This window comes from Gossypium raimondii, chromosome 9, assembly GCF_025698545.1.
Source record: "Gossypium raimondii isolate GPD5lz chromosome 9, ASM2569854v1, whole genome shotgun sequence".
Classification (NCBI taxonomy): Eukaryota; Viridiplantae; Streptophyta; class Magnoliopsida; order Malvales; family Malvaceae; genus Gossypium; species Gossypium raimondii.
The window spans coordinates 29,263,459-29,285,966 of NC_068573.1; the positions used below are offsets into that span (position 1 = coordinate 29,263,459).

The 22,508-nt window shown below is 34.6% G+C and overlaps 2 protein-coding genes across 5 annotated transcripts; both read right to left on the reverse strand.

The window, feature by feature from the left end:
* Positions 1-2,048: 2,048 nt before the first annotated feature.
* Positions 2,049-3,652, reverse strand: LOC105798890 (uncharacterized). 2 transcript variants are annotated; one of them, XM_012629125.2, is made up of 3 exons: positions 3,525-3,646; positions 3,254-3,289; positions 2,049-3,156 (listed from the first exon to the last, which is right to left on the reverse strand). In XM_012629125.2, the coding sequence occupies exon 3, from the start codon at positions 3,130-3,132 to the stop codon at positions 2,338-2,340; it is 795 nt and encodes a 264-aa protein (XP_012484579.1). In that variant the 5' UTR covers positions 3,133-3,156; positions 3,254-3,289; positions 3,525-3,646; the 3' UTR covers positions 2,049-2,337. The 2 variants fall into 2 exon arrangements, with proteins under 2 accessions (XP_012484579.1, XP_012484578.1); XM_012629124.2 differs by lacking the exon at positions 3,254-3,289 and having other exon boundaries at positions 3,525-3,652.
* A 4,228-nt stretch (positions 3,653-7,880) lies between these two features.
* Positions 7,881-20,427, reverse strand: LOC105798891 (uncharacterized). 3 transcript variants are annotated; one of them, XM_052621361.1, is made up of 25 exons: positions 20,105-20,427; positions 19,788-19,866; positions 19,095-19,443; positions 18,748-18,902; positions 18,278-18,517; positions 17,760-17,869; positions 17,573-17,650; positions 17,366-17,472; positions 16,895-16,989; positions 16,703-16,818; positions 16,502-16,605; positions 16,343-16,420; positions 16,053-16,131; positions 15,768-15,936; positions 14,901-14,971; positions 13,795-13,875; positions 13,641-13,711; positions 13,112-13,208; positions 12,947-13,006; positions 12,117-12,171; positions 11,614-12,011; positions 9,702-11,534; positions 9,003-9,596; positions 8,732-8,790; positions 7,881-8,350 (listed from the first exon to the last, which is right to left on the reverse strand). In XM_052621361.1, exons 3-25 carry the CDS (start codon positions 19,436-19,438, stop codon positions 8,146-8,148), a joined length of 5,199 nt encoding a protein of 1,732 aa, XP_052477321.1. In that variant the 5' UTR covers positions 19,439-19,443; positions 19,788-19,866; positions 20,105-20,427; the 3' UTR covers positions 7,881-8,145. The 3 variants fall into 3 exon arrangements, with proteins under 3 accessions (XP_052477321.1, XP_012484582.1, XP_052477320.1); XM_012629128.2 differs by having other exon boundaries at positions 9,003-9,581; positions 19,775-19,866; XM_052621360.1 differs by having other exon boundaries at positions 19,775-19,866.
* Positions 20,428-22,508: the final 2,081 nt, after the last annotated feature.

Below are 22,508 nucleotides of genomic sequence, written 5' to 3' on the forward strand. Positions count from 1 at the left end.
TTTCCCAAAAACTCCAACACTCCTTCCTAACAAAAGACACTTTGAAAAAAATCTTTTTTTCGGGTGCAATCTCCCCAGTTCTAGTCCAAGATATTTACCAAGTTGTTCGACTTCTTTTGCGTTCAAGATGCTGCTGAACCATCTTTTAGGCTGCAGTTTAGTAGAGGGATTGAAAAAGAGTTCAAATTATCAAAATTAATTTGAAGACCTGATAGATAACAGAATTTTTTTTAGCAAAGTGCTGAAAGGTCTGTAAACCTGGACAGAGGAATTATAAATATATATATATATATATAAGTCATCAATAAAGAGAAGATAATTAATAGGGGGTATTCTTGGAAACTTTAACGCTTCAAATGAATCCATTGGTTTTAGCTTTTTTTGAGTATAAGAGAGAGGATGTTCATGCATAAAACAAAGAGATATAGGAAGAGAGGATTCCCCTGACTTGATCCTTTGAATGGGTTAGAACATTTAGCGAGAGAGTCATTGACAATGACTTGGTAAGAAATTATGGAAATACACTGGTGGATTAATATAATCCATCTTTGGTCAAAACCCATTTCTTCACAGGCTATAAGAAGAAAATCTCAAGTGATACTATCAAAGACTTTACTCATGTCAATTTTGAACGCAATGAGAAAACCTTTACCCTTTGTTTTCCTTTTGGTGGTGTGGAGAATTTGCTTGCAAGAATAATGTTGTCAGGGATGAGGCGACTAGGAATAAAAAGCATCTTGGTAATAGGAGATGAGATTGGGAAGAACTTTTTGGAGGTGGCTTACCAAGATTTTTAAAATGATCTTATAGACAACATTACTAAAGTTGATGGGTCTAAAGTCAATTGAATTGGTTTGAGAATCATCTTTGGGAATAAGGGCAATGGTAGTTTTATTGAGTTCTTTTAGCAGGACACTCGAGTGGAGAAAAGACAAAGAGGAAACAATATCATTACCCACACTATCCTAGAATTTCTAGTAAAACAAGCCTAGTTTACTATCCATACCCGATGCTTTAAGACTGTCAATGAGGAAAACAACATCCTTTACTTCTTCGAGTGTGTTTAATATTGTTTCTAAGAAACACTTTTGGGACAAAAATATTTTTAAACAAGTTGCTTTTTTAGAAAGAAAAAAAAAAAGTGATTCTCCCAAGTTAAAAATTAACCCAAAAGCACTTCTATCAAAAGTTCAAAATTTTAACTTTTCCCCAAAAGTATTTTTTTTTCCAAAAGCTCTTTTGAGAAATATTCTTAAACTAGGCTTTTATTGTGAAGTGCTGGTTGAAATAGAAGATATCATCTTAACAAAGGTGGCCCTTAGGCAATTATAAATGGCTTTTTTGCTCACATTAGCATGGCTGCAAAAAAGAAGTTCAAAATATTTGACAAAGACCTATTTAACAGTCATAGGTCATCCACCCAATTGTTGTTGGGGTCATTGATACCATCAATTTTGTTTATAGCTCCTGTGTTTAATAGTACGGCGGAAAAACTTGGTGTTTCTATCTTCTAAAGTGCGTAAGCGCCACTGATGTCTTAAAAGTACGAGATTTCTTTCGCCATTTCATTCTAAAATCGGATGTGGAAAGGATCAAGTAAATGGCCGGATAAGGGGTCATGCAATGATGTTTAAATCAAACCAGATCAAGAACTTAACTTAAAAATCTATATGAATTAATTGAATCGATTAAAAACTGATTAAATCAGATTTTTTTTTTAATTTTTAAAATTTTAATGAGTTTTTAATAAAATCAGTCAAAACCGATAAATCGATGACCTGATGGTTCAACCACCAATCCAGTTCTAAAAATAGTGGAGCCATGTTCAAGTTCCTCAAGCCTAAGCTCCGTCCAAAAATGCTAACATCCAGGCCACCGCATTGTGGGGGCATCACTGCTGCTACCACCGCTCTTTGGCTCATCCAGCAATTGGCTCTTCGTCAAAAAGAACTTTGAAAACATTGGCCACCAAATCATAAACCTTTTTTAATTGAGTGAACAAAATAAAAACTCTTGCTCAAATCCGAGCAATGGGAACGCAGCAGTAATTAACACAAATTCAGATGGCACATTCAAGGTGAATAACTCAAAAAATAGATTTTTCAAACTCCAATCATATAACACTCAACAAATAACAACAGCATCTGATGCTAGAAGGAAAAGCAATGAAAACATCTAGCAACCTATCACAGTGTGTTTGATTTCCAGCATTTGTAGGAATATAATATGCCAAAGGGAAACCTAATAAAGAACCGCAAGCAGATGGTAAAATTATCCGGTCTCAAAACCAGTAAATCCGTCATCGAAAAGGAAATGTGTATGACAACCCTGTTCCTTTCAGCGCCTTCTGTTATGCTTCCGGCTCTCCCTTCGGCTGCTCTTATCATCAGAATTGGAACCTGATGTTGATTCAGAATCGGAAGACTCAGAAGATGAGCTGTACCTTCTGCGTCTCACCTTCTTCTGCTTCTTCTTCCTATTCTTCTTTCTCCTACGCTTCCTCTCTTCCTCGGACTCCGATGACGAACTGTAATCTGTACTACTCACTGCTGAAGAAGAACCTGATCCCGTAACAGATGAGGCACCACCGCTATCAGTCTCGAAAACAGAAGCCTCACTATCACTACTAGAACCCGAATCTGACCGGTGCTTCCTCTTGCTTTTGTTAGACCTACTATTATCATCTTTCTCATCATCTTTCACATCAGGGTTATCCAAATCATAAGAGACAGAAAGCTTCATCCTCAATTTCGGGTTCTTAAGCTGCTGAGTACGCGACGGTCGCGACATATAAACCCGTTCATTCTTACATTCATATGTCCAGTGCCCCACTTGGAAACACTTTTGGCACTGAGAAGCACCCATCGTAGACGTCATGGTCATCTTGTCTTTCCTTTCGCCTAATCTAACTGCCTTTTCAGTACTCATCAAATACATTTGCCTCTTCGCTTCCCTTTTCTCTTGCCATCTGCTAGGCCCCTCTTCTTTTTGCCCATAAGCATTGACATTTCGGGCAGCAGCCGCAGCTGCCCTTTCAGCCTGAGCTCGACTTAGGCCTTTTGCAGCACTCAATGCTGCTGCCTTTATTCTTTCAGCAGCAGCCTGAGTTTTCTCTTCTTTCTTACTTGACATTTTATATGTATGTATGTGTATATGCTGCAATCAAATGTTCAATCAGATCAGTTCATTACTCTAATAGGATTTTTAGAACTAATGAAAAGTGGACAAAGACAGAAAAAATATCAATGTTTACCTATGAACTTAACTACGAACAAGCAATGACGGCAAACTGAAGACAATTTGCAAAATCTACCCGTTAAAACTAAGAAATTATAAGTAAACGAGCAAATTTTCATCAAAACAACGAAACACAAACGTAAAAGAAATTGAAAAAAAACAGAGTAATTCCCAAATACAAAGGCCAAATAAACCCTAAATTGAAAGTAATAATGGGCGAAATCCTTAATAGCGGATAGGGTTTTAAAATAATTAAAATCGAAAGGGAGGGGAGAATTAAGGCTTACCAGAACTTCTTCGCGCTGGGGAAAGATCCAAATCGAAATCCTTAATAGCGGATGGGGTCTTTTCTCTTTTAAGAGTAAATTCAGATTAAAAACGCTCGAGGTTTTTTTCTTCAATATTTGTTTGTAAATTAAAATGTCCTACCTATTTTATATTTAAATCAAATCCACCTAATTACTTTCATATCTTTTAACCGCCTAAAAATAAATTTATTTCTTTTATAATCCTCATTATTTACAATATTTATCAATTTAATTTTAAATTTAAAATTTTCAAAACTAAAATAAGATTTTTAGGATTTTGGTACTATTTTTAAGGTTTTTTAAAAGTATTTTTGTACTTTTATTTTTACATTCTTTTAAACTTGTAAAGGATGTTAGAATTTTAATAAAAACATATTTTAAATAATTTTCTATTTTAAAATTTTTATACGTTTTAGGATTTTATAGAATTTGAGACTTTTTAAAAAAGATTCATTCTATCTATTTTTAAATTTTTTAAATTAGGACTAAATTGACATTTTGTAAAGTAAATTTGTTAAAGTTTTTAGAGTCCAAAGATCAAATTGATAGAATGTGTATATATTGAAGGATGTTAATCAATCAGATTAATAAAGAAAAGAAAGTGGTGATTGAATCGGTGATTCACTTGTAGGCAAGGCGGGGAGCCACTGTGGGTTAGTAGCTTCTGGGAGTCGAGTTAGAAAGAGGAGGAAGAAGAAGAAAGGAGAAGATGTTTGTGTACGAAGTAATGCCTTGTGAGCTGTTGTATGGATCTTTTTAAGTGAGAGACAAGATTATCCATGTGTTTAGAGATTACTAACATTGAGATTTAATCTGATTTCCTAACTGTGACGTTCTAGATATGATGTCTTAAGATAATTGGGTAATCAATGATTTTAAATTTCCCATATGCATCTCACATATGTTCAACAAAGGTATGATGTTGTGTGAGCTTCGTCAAGCTCAAGTTTGCTTGTTAAAAGTGGAAGGTACACTAGGCCAGTTTTTCATTGCTTTTGAAGAGTGCTTTTGAAAATTTTGAGTGTTTGATATTGCTGTCAAAAAGTGCTTTTGAAGAATAAAATGTCCATTTTAGACATGATATTATAAAGTAACAAATATGTATTTAAATAATGTTCAAATTAGTTAATATTATGATATTTTAGCAAAAATATAAAAAATAATTTATTATAACTTATTGTTAATATTTTAATATATAATATTAATTTTAAATATTTCTAAGTAATTAATATTAATTATTTATTAAATTTAATTAGAATATATAAATTATATTCAAATATTTAAATATAATAATTAAATATTTATACTTAGATATTTACACAATTGTATTATTATAAAATTATTTTTATTTTTAATTAATGCTTTTAACACATTTGTATTATTTTATTTTAAAACATAAACCTAATAAATTAAAATATTACATATATTTGGATTGAAGTTTTAAAAAGGGATAATATTTATATATCAAATATAAATACTACAAATTTTACAATAGCATTTACAATTTAAAGTGAATTCATTAAACTAGAAGCTATAACATCTCTTGTTAATTCCATTTCAAAACCACTTAAATTGTTTGATTCACCGTCATCATCACTATCATCGTCGTCGTCGTCGTCATCACTTTCTCGACCATGCGCATTTTCTGAATCAATATTATTCTCATATGCCGAGTTAATATCTTCGTATTCCATAAAATCTGTATAATTTCGAATGACATGTTTTCGGATAAAATTGTGTATCGTCATTGTAGCAACAACGATCATCGTTTGCTTTTCAAAACTATAACTTGGCATATCCCTTAAAATGGCCCATTTTTTTTTCAAAACACCAAAAGTTTGTTCAATCACACTACGTAATGATGAATGTGAATGATTGAATATCTCTTCTTTACCAAATATAGGTCTACCTCTACGGAAGTCAGGTAAATGATATCGCTGACCTCTATATGGTCCAAGATAACCTTTCATTTGAGGATATCCAGAATCAACAAGATAATATTTTCCTACAAGTCATAATATAACAAACAATTAATTCAAGAATTTTTTTAATAAAAATAATCAATTAAAGAACTTATACTTTATTATTTAAAAATCACATATAAATAAAATATCTAACCATTTGGAGGGTGCGGAAATTTGTATTTTGGATCTCGAATTGCATCAAGAAATATTCTAGTATCATGTGCCGATCCTTCCCATCCAGTCATGACAAATGTGAAACACATATTAAAATCACATACTGCCATAACATTTTGAGTCGAGATACCTTTTCTTCCAATATAGGGAATTTGTTCATTTGGTGGAAAAATAGCCACAATGTGAGTACCATCAATTGCACCTATGCAATCCTGAACAAATAATCATATTAATCTCGTGCATATTTTTAGTATTGATAAATATATTAAAATATAATAATATAATAATATAAAATTAAATTTTAACCTTAAAATGCCGCATATATCTAGAATCATTACGTATTTGTTCAGGTATTGAGCTAAAAAAAGGATCTTCGGGTGCAATTAGATCAGTGGCCATCTTTGAAACTTTCTCAAGCACAACTGCAAAGTATCGACTTATTGTTGATCCAGGCCTTTGAAATCTTTCTCGACATTGGGAAACTTTTGCACCGGTGCCCAATATGTATAAAAAAATTCCCAACATTTCAGTAGAAGATATGTTTCTTGAAGTTTGCAAGTTGTATCTTGTCTCCAAAACTCTCAGCAAACTTGTGAATACCATTTAAGACATCCTAAAATTAATCATACAACGTGATTCGTGACCCTCAAGGATCTTTCGGATCCATGTCTCACCTGACTGTTTTGAATCCATGCATGGTTGCCTCAATATGTACTTCTTGTAATATAATTGCACGGAAGAAGATGCAACAACAAATAATCGGTTAAAACATTCCATGCGTTGTAAAATCTCTTGTTGCTCTTCACATCGCTATTTAATCCAAAACTGATATTTTGTATTTTCACAATTCCTAGCTGCTGCTAGTTTTCACTCTCACGCCTAATATTTCTTATGCTTCTCAACACTCAATATCTATTTCTCACTTATACTTCTTTTTTCTTTGCTCGCTTACACACACCACACATCTAAACGTGTATGTATATAGGCTATATAAACCGACTTGCTTAACCTTACTGCCATACTTTCAGCAAACTACCACCTTGTTTAGATTCTTGCCACATTGTTTCTATCCATGCATTGTCAATTTAAAACCATTTATAACTTTCCACCTAGCAAGCCAACTTATCAACTTATCTCTATAATAAGCCGACCTTGAAGTGGATTTGACTTTTAAAACTTCCCCTCAAATCCAGCTTTTTCATTATATGTTTTTCTTTTAAGTTTGTGAATATGTTTGTCTTCAGTGAATTTGTAAAAATATCGGTTAATTAATATTTCGTCTTGCAATTGACTAGTTGAACGTTTTCATTCTTTACCTTTTCTCAAGAGGTAGCTAAAAATTCAGGCAACAAAACTCATCCTATGAATTAAACCTAGAGATCAAGGAAGCAAATCAATGGATAATTTGATGTACTAATTTTCCAAGACATCACCAACAGTAAAAGAAATCTGAAAAAAAAATGGAGTTATCCAGACGAAAAAAAAGATAAACTCACCGGTGGTGGAGAAGAGGAACAAAGAAGCAACAGAGGAACAAAGAACCAGCACCAGCAGAGGAACAAATAACCAGCGATGGGAGAAGAGATGAGGCTAAAAAGGTAAAAGAGCAGCCCAAAAGTACTTTTTGGCAAAAAAAGCTAAAAATTTCTGCTTTTTCATCTGGCCAAAAGTACTTCAAAAAAGTTAGAAATTTACTACCAAATGAAGTGTGTTCTTCATTACTTTCACCCAAAAACACTTTTATATGTAAAAATACTTTTCAAACGCCCAAAAGAACTGACCCTTAGTCAAGCTTGCTAGGGACACATGGTTTGCTGAGGGATTGGCTCTGCTGGAGGACATTTGTTGGGATTTGTGATGTAGTTATAACAAAATATTAAATTTATTATTATACTAATAAAAAATAAATTTCTACACAAAGTGATAAAGCAATCAAATTTCAGAAAAGATGAACCAAAACAAATTTGATAATGCTAACAATTGACTTTAAATTATGAAATCTAAAAGCATTTAAAAATAAAAAATTCTAAATTTTTCTATGGCTTATTATAACCTAAGCATACCATCTTAATATTTTGATACTCATTAAATTATTATAATTTCTCAAAATACCGAATCATAAAGTTGATAAACCTTGACATTTTAAATAGCAAACATCAAGAAGATAGGGAGCTCAAAAGATTCTCCAACAGGAAGCTAGCTAATACGTTTTTCATTTTGAGAATATATTCTTTTTCAAATTTTGTTCTCAATATAAAATGGTCTAAAACAATAATGAACCTTTTTGGTGGATAATTTTCCACACACCCACCATTCCCTGATATCTTTCTCTCTCGAAAGAATCTCAAAGTATAAATCAATAACAAAAACTGGATTTAAGAGACAATGGAAAAGAAAATTGAAAATGAAAAAGCAAAAATTCTAATTTATCTACAAAGATGGGTCTTCACTATAAGATCTATCTACGGCGGCTGCAAAGACGACAATGTCCGCATAAAAAAGTCGGATAGGCGTCTGAGTTTAGATAAGAGCTCTGCATTTCTCCCGAAGTAAGACTCCGCATTCAACAACATTACCTGGATATCGTGCTGCACTGCTTCTAAACTTCGATAATAGTTGTTCTCCAACCTAGACTGGATAATATCGAAAGATAATGGCACAGGGTACCTGCCAAAATAGAGTCATTTCCAACATTCAGTCGCGTTTTAAAACCAAAAGCCAGAGAGTACTCACTAACACCGAGTTTGGCGGGTGGAAATGAGGAAGGAAAGTGTGTGGATGGAAATTTCCACTTGAACAAGCAATGTTTTTAACAACTTTAGCACTAACATTTCTCTATTTTTCATCCTTTGTACCAAACATAACAAAGGAAACATAACTTCCCCTTTCCTCATCTTTTTCCCTTCCATTCATTTTCCTTCCTACCAAACATGGTGTAAAATTATGAAGCAGGAATGCAGGATGTATATAAATGCTGACACGTATTAAAAACTTCAGATTGAACATCCATATAAGCATGTAAAACATGACTCTTTAAAAATTATTTACCTGTTTGTAAAATTAGACTTCTGTGAAACTTGCTTCAATTTATTTACTGCGTATTGATCCTGAAATAATTTAAAGCAAAAATTAACAAGAATTTAATGCTAAAGCTTCCAATAAATTTAACCTACTGCAACAGTGTCACTCGAACTTAAGCTTGAGTGATAAGCAATTTGGTAGATCTAATTAAGTTCAAGCTTGGAAACTAATCCCGTACTTCGCATTAATTACTAAAAGTTCAGGAAAAAGATTTTAAGACTCATATTTTGCCAGATACCTGAGCTTTGTGAGAAGATTTCTCCAATTTGGCAAAGGCTGAAAGTAGATTATCTCTGATATTACTATCAATATGAGGCTGCTCCCACTGAGTATCCGCATCAAAGAGCTCCCATGGACTGTGAAGTTGTGGTTCCTTGGGCTCACTCCGGTACTGAACAGTGTACCTTTCCCATGGACTATCGGGAAATTCATAAGATTTGGGCTTCACAGCCACAATCCGGCCATCCCACCAACTTCCATCGTCCCCACTCGCATCTTTCCACCAGACTTTGCACTTATCCCTGCAGCTCCAATTTCTATCGATAGCAGTATCAAAGCGAGTTCTTTCTACAAGGAAGTCAGGGAAACCAGTCATATCAGGCAGTGTCAAGTTAAATGCTCTATCGAACATGCTGGAAGAAGGGTCTGTAAATTTAAGAGTCATTTTGCAGCAACTCTCCCCAGACCCTGGAGAAGTGGAATATTCAAGCCCTTCAACTCTACAAAATTCCACTGCCCTTAACATGCTCCCTCCTTTTGATGAAGTCCATGGTCCTGCTTCCTTCAAGCCAATATGAGCTGCATATTCTTGATGCCCCTGAAAGAATAGAAGCTACTAAACAGAAAAATTTTGCATATACCAATACCAACCATCAAAAATGGAGTACAGAACTTAGATAACAGGAATGGATAAAAATAATTAGTATTTTATCTTTACCTGTCTCAAGTATACAATTTCATCACCTAGTTGGGGAATATAGCGAGACCCTTCCTCATGTGTTGTCAACATTAACCATGATCCTCTTCTTGTTGATTGATTGGGTTTCCGTATTGGACTAGTGTCATGGAAATAGTAATTACTTCTCCTGTTTCTAGTAGACCTCGATCCAACTGCCATCCTTGAACTTGATCCCCATTCCTTGCTAGGAAGTTGAGACCCATTTGTAGAACCATCCTGGGTGCTTCTATGTACATCTTCTGAATGAAGTACATGCCCTTTCAACCTGCTGGATAGTTTGTTATGAGTCCCATTTGTTGAACCTTCATGGAGATCTCCTATCATACTACTATTATGGTTAGATACATTTGCAGTGCTTTCTACAATGGCACAGCCGCTTTCTAAATTGGACCTATCCCTCTGTGTCTTTGATCTTCGATAAACAACATCATACATCTTTTTTGAATCTGGTTGTAACCCCCCAGAGACAAGAGGAGTTGACATGGGAATTCTATCAATTTGAGCATCCGAATCTCGCAACCCATCACCTTCGTTATCTGAACAGATATCATTGGATCCATCAACTAAGGGTACCTCTGAAACTAGGCCTTTTGCCCTCTCTGAGGTGCTATCATTTAATGCATCATATCCACCATTCATATGACCTCTTGAAATTTTCATTTTCAGCCCAGGACTTTCATCGTCAATTGTGGTCCTTTTGGAGAAAAACCTTAACTTAGTTGAAATAGGCATATTGCCCTCTTTTACCTCAGAAGGCTGTCCATTCTGATTAAAAGATGAGATAGGCATATCCTCAGCTGATCTGTTGACCGATTTTGGTGATTCAGGATATTTTATATGTTCACTAGGACTTGAGGGGTCCTCAGCATTATCAGGATCATCCAAAACTTCTCTTTCATTCCCAAGGTTCTCCGGTATTGTCACCTTACCATTCATATCCTCCTTGCAAGTTTGGATATCTGTGCTCGGGGATACAGTAGCACAAGCCTTTTCTGGTCCTACATATCCATTGACATTATTTTCTTTGTGGTCACGAAGACATCGTGTAGACCCAGCATACACATCTGATGACACAAGTTCACCGAATCTCAGACGTTTGGAAGTACGAGCCTTAACTCCTCCCCACTTAATTGCCCTATGCCCCCCATCTTTGTAAGCTTCAGTCAGATCTAAATGATCTTCAATCTTGTCTGATTGCCCCCTTAGTCCACCTATCATGCTATTGTTTGCATCAACAGAAGAACACCCCATATCCAATGAGCTTATATGTTTTATGCTTCCTTCAGAAGCTTTGCGTGAAAAACTTGCAGAATTTTCCCGTCTTTCAGGTGGCACAAGCTTATTTGGATACCGGCCAGGCAATTTAAGGACCAATCTCTTCCTGTTCCCAGCATTATGAGATTCAGGAAGTGCATTAGCTTTAGCAACATCCTCAGACTCACCAAAGAAGACTTCTTTTCCTTTTGAAAGTTTGATTTGTTCATTTGGCAAATCTCTATCAGATTCATCACTCTCAACATATGAATCTTGTATCATAGATTCACTCTCAGAAGAATCACCTTCAGAGTCATATTCATCTTCCCCATCAGTTGATGTTCCAGTTATTTTAGAAAAGAAGTGTAAAGCATTGCGTGCAGCAGCTCTTCGAGGTCTTGATGATTTTGAGGAAGTTTTTGAAGTAGAAGACTTTCTCCGTAAAGTTTTTCGTCCATTTCTTGATTTCCTATTAGGGCCATTACTTAAGGAGTTGCCATCGCATTCATCCAAATTCCTTCTTTTAACACGCCTACCGGAAGATGTCATAAACTCACTCTGAAGTGGAGGAAAATTCAAGTCAACCAAGAGCCTCTAAAAACATTAAATATAGTAATGAAAAGGATATTAAACTTACATCAGCCTTCGGTTTTTTCCTTTTTGATCGACGACGGGCATCTTTATGAGTATCATCAATCTCACTGTCATCCGTACTGCACTCAGGATCACCAGAGAGAGAACCTAAACTTCCTTGCTCCCCTCCTGTAGAGTACTCCTCTATGACATTATACTCTGAATCATTATCATCACTTTGCACTTCAATTTCTGGCTCCCAATCCATGGCATCTAAGAATGCTGGCAGAGGAGCAGCAATTGCATCTAAATCTGCCAAGGGCGGGATTTGGTAATCCTGGTCTAGACTGAAGTTCGGCCCCACAAAAAGGTTCAAAGCACCAGGTTTCCACTCCAAGCCTAAAGCACCTAATCGCCTTTTCTGGTACATGGTCTGATAGGGTTCTGTGTATGGAATCATCCCTAAAGTTTTCCAACCCAAGCAATTACGAGAATAAATTAACCGGGAGGGTGGTAAAAGGAATTAAATGAACCAATCATTTGGGACGAGTATGAGTAGAGTTAAACCTGAGTCACAAAGAAGATCTTGCATATTCCGTCTATATGTAGTAAGCTGAGTTTCCTGAATTACAATGTCAAATCATCAGAATTTCAGTGAAGAAAATGTGAAGTATTTTTTTTTTTTTTTTGGTGGAACCAAGGTATCCTCCATTTCCATTTTACGGTCCATAGAGATTAATTCTTTTAGGGTTTGTGGCTACCCGTTCCAACAATGTCATCTCCAAGGTTCAAACCCAGGCCCTCCCCTTGGGAGAGCAATGTGCCTTATCATTTCACCCAACACTTGTTGGGAGTGCAATGAAAGCATTTTAATTATCTGAAAACTCAGTTATTAGCTTCAGCTATGATGTGCAAAATATTAGGGATGGGATATGAGCATCCACACATAACTAGAGATGATATATTTGAGGCGAAGAAAAAATATGCTTCAACAAGGAGTAAAGATGTAAATCTGCTAGACCAAAATGTCTAGGAACGAAGTCAAAAATCATTGATGGCAATAAGCTATGATACATTTTTAACAATAAACTTTGATATGCTTCTCCCTCTTCTCTTTCTAAAGAAACAAGTTGTATGTAAGACCCATTCAAATGACAAGCTGGAATAAGAAAAACAAGGTCATTTGGGGTAAAGACTGAAGAAAGAAGAATAAATTATTCCCAGTAAAAATGACGCATGAACACTGACTGTATCAAGCAGCAGGCAGGGTAAAATTTAAGTTTTAAGAAGATGATGCTAATAGAGAACCATTAAGTCAACTTCTCAGTTCTATAAATGTAAGCAGACCATATTAAGGAAAAGTAGCAAAAATAGAAGTTCAAATAATGGCAACCAACCAGATCAAGTGAATTCCCAGAGGTGTCATGGATAAGAGGTCGATAATCACCAAGAAAGAACTGTAGATGAAGTGCACATATAGTAAGTATCATTATGAGTTATATAGAACTTAGTTTTGACTCTGAATAAAACTAGATGAAAACACTAGTTAAAATACGAGGTACCTGATCATATTTGGCGTCCTTCTGAGATTCCCCTTGGCCTGTATTTAGTATGTATAATTGACCAACATCATCTGAAAGTATAATGGATGTCCCATCCCTATTTTACAGATACAGTGAAGTGTAACATGATAGGAACTTTAAGTTTGCAGCAATATAAAACACAGGAAGACAGACTTTTCATAAAGATTCCAAGGTATTTTAAATGAGAGGAAAAGATCATGCTTGCAATCGACCTAAATGATAACACTTAAAAGGTCATACGCATCAAAAAATTTCTAAGCTTAAGATTGGGAACACCATAGTGGAAGAAGGGATAGAGAGGAAGGGTAGGGTGAGGGGAAGAAGGAAACAAAGGGTAAGGTTCCGCTTGTCAGGATTGCTTTGAAAAGGCATACTATGTATATCCTGTCAAACAAAATAACATGTATCTAAAGCATGCTTGATAAGATGGACAATGCAATTTAATTTTTAATAGGGGAATTGACACAATAAAAAGGGTTCTAATCAAGCTTTCTCTTAGTAAACTTACGATGAAAACTTCCCATCAACCAACTTGAAACGAGCAATTTCATATATTCGAATTGGTGTGCCTTCCCATATCTACAGCCAAAAGAATATGAAAACACGTCAATTAACAGAGATCCAAAGATACTTCACATAGAAATAAGGAGCTCGAAACTCACATCCCAGACAATGGTTCTTCCATCATAGCCTGCACTCATAGCTATCCGTGGGTTGAAAGGATGAACATCCAAAACATATGTCTTAAATAAATGAGTAAAATAGTCAGATATAACCATGAAACAACTTGGCATCCATTTTTAGACACCCTCAAATCACAAGCATTCACATTGGAAATCATAAAGTAAACGCAGAACAGAAGATAGTCAAACTCATTAAAAATCACTTCATTGTGGTACACCAATAAACTTCGTCCTCTTTGAAAGACAAATAGATCATGATTTCTTTATCAAGAAAAACTTTCCTTTGCTCCAAGGCAAAATGCCCTTGGTGGTTCAAATCTTAGTACAAAAACATATCAGTAACTGAGTTCTTATGTCCAGGGGGCATATGGCATTTTACGCTCTTACTTGAATGTTCAATAGTTGTGGTCCAGTATGTCTCGTTTTGGGTTTAGTTAGTTAATAAGGTTCTCAAATTGTCTTTAGTTTATACAATTTGGACCCTATCCCCAAGCCTACTAATTGTAAAATTTCAGAAGTCTTTTTTATCTGGTTGTTATAAAAACATAAGCTAGTTATGAAACTTGGCTATTAACTGGCAAAATTCCATTCTTCCCCCTTTCCACTAACTTCCATGTGAACCCTACCCGAAATAACACCATCATACATGAATAAGCAGATTGAATAGCCAACAGTGCATGATTTAAAGCTGAGAGTAAAAAATGATGATTAACTTATTTCCTGTTTCTTTGCAAGAAAACAGAAGGCTAAAAGCAGGAAAGCAATCAAAACAACATCACAGGTCAGAAATAAGGCGCAAATGTCAATAAGGGTGCTCCATTGAAATATCAGAAACATGCAAAAAAATGATGTCAAGTGCTTAAATAAACAATACAAGGGATGCAATTAGGCTTTTCAAATAGAAGATAGTTATCCAGCTAACATATCACCCAGACAACATACACCAGCTAAAATGGAAATCCACATGAGTTGATTTGAAGGCATGCTAACCCAATAAATATAGTAGATTTGAACAAATTGAAGACTATGCTATTCTACTCTAAAGAAGAGAGAAGAGTTGAGGCTTGGAAATGTAAATAACTTACAGAATCAGTATGACCAGACAAAGAATGTACCAAGCTGCCATCAGCAGCATTCCATACACATATTCTGCAATCTGCATCATGAGAATATGTTATTTAGCCAAAACTTGCAGCTATTTAAGCCCTTGCATGGTTCCAAGAAAAGATCACAAAAATGTTCAATCCTAGTCCAGATAACCTTTAAAATTTCCCAATTGGGTGTATAACCAATTTTGCAAAAGAATGCATTACACATTACAATGATGAAACTGAATAGTTAGAGTAGCTTAGCATCAAATACAGCCTAAACTGAGACAAAGTTTTACTCAATTAAATGTTTTAGAAGCACCCATGTTGATTTCTTAAACTTTTGTTAAATTTGATTGAACTAATAATAAACCTTCCTGGTGACCAAACCATAGACTAGCAGAACGAAAATTAGAGCCCCAACACTATTAAGACAGTTTTAATATGCTAAATACTACTAATAACAATCAACAGATAGACATAATAAGAGTCAGGGAAAGGAAGGTCTGAGTCAACCATTCAACAATAAAGATCTTTACAGATGCATAAACAATGAAATGAGCTACAAGCATTAAATAAATGAAGCACCAAAGTCAGGTTATGTTTGACATATCATCAGGGTGATTACAGGAAGTTTTAAGTCCAGCTATATGTGAGAGTTCCACCTTTTAACATTTTCTATTCTTTTAGGGAGGGGAGAGGGTGTTGCATTAAATTTTGAAAGGGATAAGGTAAAAAATAGATACGCATGTCAAAATGAGAACAACATTCTTCAGTCAAACTCGAGTCATTACAATTGTATTGTCTAAATGCTCAATGAAGTTAAAAATAGCAATCTTAAAAGAGCAGGTGAAAAATAAATACCCATGATAGCAGCAAGGACAAAGCGGTTATCTAGGCTCCAGATTATCATATTTACACCACGAGGAGTTGGAAGAATTCTCTGGCGTGGACCCCCTCTTGGCGGTTGTGGAGGCAATGGTGGGGGTGGAACTTTAAGATGATAATGTTTACACCAGCGACCCACTTTACCCTGAACCAAGTAACAAAAATAGTTGTTCCTAAATAGACAAGCATGGTTGAAATCATAAACTTAAATGATGAAGGCCTTGGAAAAAAGCAGTGAAAAGTGGAACTGTTTATAGTTACGTGTGATCTACGAGATTTTGGAACCCAAATAATTGCACTGCCATCACGGGAACAGGTAACAATGTTGTCCTGAGAAAACCTGGAACATATTGTGCACCACATCAGACAACAAAATAAGCAGTTATATTCTTCTTCAACTGTAACGTCTAATTAAAAAGTGGAAGCTAAGAAGTCCCTTAGAACACCCGTTAAGCTAGAGGGTTCTCAAAGAAGGGAGGATTGGAACACCCCCTCTCCAAAAAAAAGAGGAAACAAAGAAAGAAAATACAAGACTTGAAGAAAATGCCCACCAGGAGTTTCTAAATTTTGGAACACTCTCTTCCTTCAAGCTGTCTGCTGTAGAATATCTTGATGAAACAGAACAACCACTGCAATTTAAGGCAGTAACATAAATTGAAAATACAATTCTATTAATAAAATTACTGAGCAATAGAGTATGATAAACAGACCTGAATTGCACATAATTTACATCATTCTCATGTCCAGATAACACGTCAATCTCATGATTTGGTTGATCAGAATCATCTGTGTTGGGTTTACAAGCAACCCACACCTGCAAATGATCGAGAATATGACATTCTACACCTAAACTAGTACAAAAATAAAAGAGATGGTAAAGCAGGACAAAATCTTGGAATAGGAACTCATACCCTAGCTAAAGTGTCTGAGCTACCAGTGACAAAGACAGTTCCATTAGCATTGAACGCACAACAAAAAATTTGATGGCTCTGTTGCACAGAAGTTGAAGATGAACTGCTGTTCTTTCCTGCAACCATTTTAGTATTGCTATGTAAAATCCGTCCATCAGAAGCATTAAAGTTACGGATACAAAGGTAACAAACCAGCTAAAGAATCTGAAGGCTTTGGAACGTATATCCGAGGACGGATTTCGGCATTCCTAGCATCCCATATCCTACATGTCCCATCATCAGATGACCTGCATAGTGTCAGGAAACCCTACATTTTAATTTCAAAGCAAACAGAAACTATGTACCAAAAGCTAACATCAATATAATATCAACCACAGAGTGAAGGACTTAAAGATTTAGGGTAATACCAAAAAACAATCATATAATCACCAAAATCAGTAAGGAGAAATAAACCATGCGGGTAATACCTATAAAACTAAAATTATTAGCAAGTATCTTCTGTACCCCTCAGTTGAGATTTTTTTTTTTTTGGGGGAGCCATAGTTGGCAATTTCAACTTGTATTATATGACATTGTAGGGCCAACTACTATTTACTTAATTTCTAGGTGAGGGGGACAAGATGACAGAATTTGGCAGTTTTGACAATTAGGAATTAGTCTTACGATAGAAGCTGATATACAGAGCCTGGCCTAGGGCTAAAAGCAATGGCAGTAACAGCTCCGGTATGTCCTCGCAGAACTGAAATTGGTTGCCCATCTGGCAAGTGCCACTGTCGGCAAGCAGGAAACAAAATAACAATCATTGAATAAAAATATCATATTCTTGAGCAGGAAGAGAAACAAGAATCAGTAAGATGCAGGAAAGCTTACAACACGAATAATGCAGTCATTCGAAGCAGACGCCACCATAAAATTATTGGAACTGACAGCCAGGTCAGTTATGTCACCCTTTCATCCAAATAGAAATAATGTAACGTGTAATTAAAAGAAACCACAGATAGGAAAATAAATAAAAACTAAAATTTGCAAGAAGTGCATTATAGCTCATGAAACTCACTTCATGTCCACGGCAGCTAGCTAAGCAATATGCAGTCTCCATAGACCAGATTTTCACAAGACGGTCATCAGAACCAGTAATGACATACCTCCCAGATCGATCAAATATTGCTGCGATTTGTATACAGTAAAAAGAAAACAAACTCAACTTCATGATGCCAAGAAAAATCTTGTCAAGTTGGAGCTTTTGAGTAAAAGTGGTAAATGCTCAAAACGTTCAAATACAGAAAGAAAAGCAGGAGAGACCACAGAAAAGCTAGAACCCATAAAAAAATAGACAAGGAATCTTTAATGAGCTCACAAGTCTATCAACATAATACCTTCTCTGCAAGTGTGCCTATATATATATATATATTTTTTTGGGGGGGGGGGGGAGGATGGGTTGACAAGCATGCATGCTTAATTTATGACAAACAAATAGCCTAATTAACACCAAATCTGAAGCACAGTGTATGAAGGTTACTCAGCAATAAAGAATTATGCATGGCTCAAACTGCAAATATGAAGACAAAGATATACCACAATAGACAGCATTCCGGTGCCCTCGCAACCTCTTGATATTTTGCATCTTCTGCACCATAGTTGATGGTTTTGCAATGGCATAACATGCTGCGCGTATAGATGGGGACCGATGATGTCTTGTGAAACCACCCCCAATTTCCCTTAAACCCAACCCACGAACCTGATCTGCATGCATATGAGGCCAACGCATATGAACAGGAGGACGTTTGGCTTCACTTTTTCCTTTGTTGTCATCATCTGAGAGAAGATGAAAATCAAATTTAAGAATAACTTAAAATTTGAGGCAGAATAAAAGTCCTGAAAAGAAAATTGGAAGAATGGGCAAGAGAAGTTCTTTTATAATCCATTGAAGTAGTATCTCAAAAACCAAAAAATAATGAGAACTTCATCTGATATTTTTGTTCTAATATAGTTCCAAGTTTAAAGCGCAAAGGAATATGTTTCATGGCTGAAAAAAAGCCACCTACAGCTCAAAAGAGAAAAGGGCCCCGTTCCTAAAAGAGTGGGGACATCAGCAGCATTTGGAGTGTGTCTTGCACTTTTGTCTTTGGATTGGGAGGGTGCAGTTAATAACAACTGCTTCAAAAGCTTTATCAAGTGATCTTTTTCAATGTGAGGATTCCTACACAAGCATAAATGGCACAAGAAACAAGTCAAACTTTTTCATAAAATGCTGCATGAAACTCATAAAGTGTCTGTTGCTACTTAGTTATAAAATAAGTTGCCTTTGTCATTTGAAACACCATACACATTGCCAGCTATTCAATAGACATCTTATGATCACCTTATACAAAACTAAAAGCTGATATCATACCTCTCCACCAACTGAGCATAACTTAAAGGGAATGACAAGCCATCATCATTTTCATGACCACTATCTTCCCCTTTCCTTGAATACCAAGCATGATACCTTCTAGGTAGAAGTTGATTTTCAAGCAATTCATTCCAAAACTGTCCACATGTTCTTTTACAAGGGCCAGTTGAAAGGAAATGCATAATCAAAAAGTAAACTTCCCTGAGATCAACATCTATGTTACGCTTCTTAGAATCATCTGTCTCTCCATCCGCAAATTGAGCTCGCACCTTAGTGGAAAAACTCAATGGCTTCATCCTAACAGAAGGAGAATCAGTGGAGGGAACATATTTCTGGAGAGCCATATAACCTGCACATTAGAATAATAAAATCAACAGAATAACATGCGATAAGTTCAACCTTATTCACACATGGAAACAATACATCAAAAACAAAACCGCAATGACATTTATAACCAAACCATCCTTTCAGTCCAACGCAAAACTACTGTAAAAAATCTACAAGAGGAAAAACCTAAGATCTCAGCACAAACGCGAAAACCCTCCAAACCCCACGTTGAACATATACAAAATATAACAGCAAAGTGACTTTCAGCTTCTCTCAATAGATACCTCAATTTAGGAATTCACTTCAAATTCGTTCAATATCAAAGCATAAACATTTAAAATTCACAAAAATACCTTCAGAGCGTACCAGGTGGATTAACCGGACGGGCAGTCACCGGAAACACGAAAATCTCTACAGTGCATTTGGAAATCCACAATGCAAAGGCCTGCAACAACAAGAACAGATCAAAAACCCTAAATTCAAAAGATTTCCACTGCTAACAATCAATAACAATAAATTCTTAACTAAAAAACAAACAAAAAAAAAACTACCAAGTTCGACATTCAGTGCGATGCACGCACAAAGAACTTGCAGCCAAAATAACTAAAATAAATAGAATTTTGAAAAAAAAATAACAAGGAAAAAATATAGAAAAACAAGAAGTGGAATATAAGAAAGATTACCTTCAATGCATGAGATTCTTTTCAGGAGCAAAACGACGCGTTTTGGAGGTTTCAGTGTTATCTTCTTCAACTTAAAAGGAAGGATTTAAAGTGGGAATGGGGATCGAGTGAAGAAAAAATAATCGCTAAAATTTTAATTTCAATAACAATGGAGAAAATTTCGAAAGGAGGACAGCGAGTGAGGGACACGCGCGAGATGACGAATATTTATTTTGAAAATTCTAGGAAGGTAGCTTCTGTGTGTTTGTGTTTTCCTGTTTGGGGGTTTAAGAGAGAGAAAAAATAAACGAAGGGATTTCTCGAGATAAAAGGAGGAAGAGAAAACAAAGAAGATGAGAGAACCGAGGATTCAACGCAGCGTTTTTATATCTTTTACGATGCTCACTTACGCGCGTGAAAGGTAGCGCGTGTTTTGACGATATCTCTGAGAAAGCGGCGCCGTTTTATTGGCTCCGCTGGGCTGGGTTTTTGGTTTTTCTGGCTATTTGAGGTGCGCTTGTTTGTACTTAAAACATGACAAGCCCACAAATCAGTGGGACCCTATTGGCTTTGGTTTTTGTCTTAATTGCAGCTCTTTTTACCTGTAGAATTTTGGGAAAATTAGGCATATGTACCATTTTTAAACGAAGTTAGCAAATTAGGCTGATTTTTTTCTAATTTAGGGGAATAGGTTGATTTTAGAAAAAGAAGTTGAAATCGCCTCCTACAAGAAGTGTTGGCATTTCCATCCCTCGTCACTTGAAAACGTTTCTTGTAGGAGGCGTTTTTAGATTCTCTTTCTTGCCACATCAGCATAACCGGTTTGGTTTTTTTAATTTAAAATTCTTATTAATTTTTAAAGGAATAAATATCAAAATTATAAATGAACTTTGATTCAATGTGTAATGTCATACATGAACTTTGATTTTGTGGTATTATTTACATGAAATTTTGATTTGATTCAGTTTTTACAAATCACTAACACCGTTATTGAATTAGCATCATTTTACATTGATATATTGTAGATACATAAAATATATGAATCCAATATGAAAATAAATGTATCTATTTATTTCTTTAGATGTGTATAATTGAATCAAAATCAAAGTTTCATAAATATGCATATAAACCCCCCAATTTAAGTTTAATAGATATAATTGTACCAAATTAAAGTTCATGATAAATTACACATTAATATGAAGTTGATCTATAAATTTAATATTTACCCCATTTTAAACAAATCATTTGAATATATCAAATTCAAGGTTGATATAATTTTATTTAGAAAATTAAATGTTTATTAATACTTCTAGCATAAAAATTTACTAAAGTTATTAAGATTTGAATTCTAAATTATATGTTATTTTTAATTATTAACTTTTATGATATAATATATATTTTTATTATTATAAGAAAAAGAGATTCTTTTTAAATAAATTAAAATAAATTGGAGTATTTAAGTAGATTTCGGAAAAAATGATTAAGCTTATAAAGTTTAATTCAAATTAATTTAATTATTTACAATATTAAATACGATTTTGAAAAAATTAGACATATTTTAAGTTTTCAACCAAAAATAATAATTATCATTTCTTTAGAAAATGAAAATATAAAAGAAAACGTGTTTGATTGAAAATTTTAAAATAATTTTGAAAAATAAAATATGTAAAATTCAGAAAATAAAAAATTTATTTTCATTATTTTCACTAAAATATTTTATAAAACTAGAAATAATGAAAATAAAGGGTTGAATTAAGGTCATATAAGCAAGTAAATATATATTTTTTCAACAAATTTTTAAATATTAAATATGATGCTTTAGTTGGAATCCAAAGGTTAAAATTTTTTAAATTAAAAAAAAGTCAAAACAGTTATATTGACGTGGCAGGAGAGAAGTTGAAAATGCCTCTTGCGGGAAGTATTTTCAGTTAAAGTGGGATGAAAACGCTTTCTACAGGAGGCATTTTCAGTTTCTCTCTCCAAAATTGACTTATTTTCCTAAATTTAAGAAAAATCGGTCTAATTTGTTAAATTCGTTTTAAATATGCCATATATGCCTAATAATTTTATTGATTTTTATTTCTTTTAGATTATGATATTACCATGTCATCATTTACGCCACGTGTCACAATCTTATTTTACCATGTGTCCTAAATTTAACTGCGTTAGACTTAGGTATCGATTTAGTTGACTGAAAAAAGTTCGGGTACCAACCTGGGACAAAAGAAACTATAAGTACCAATTTGGGAGAAGTAGACAAGTTCAAGTGCTAATTTTATATTTAACCCCTTCTAAAAATTGTTTTTGAAAAGTTTGATAATGTTTACCATTATTGTTAAAAAGGTGATTTTGAGAAGATAAAATGTCAATTTTAAACATGATGATCTAAAGTAAAAGATTTAATAAAGAGATAAATAAATAATTT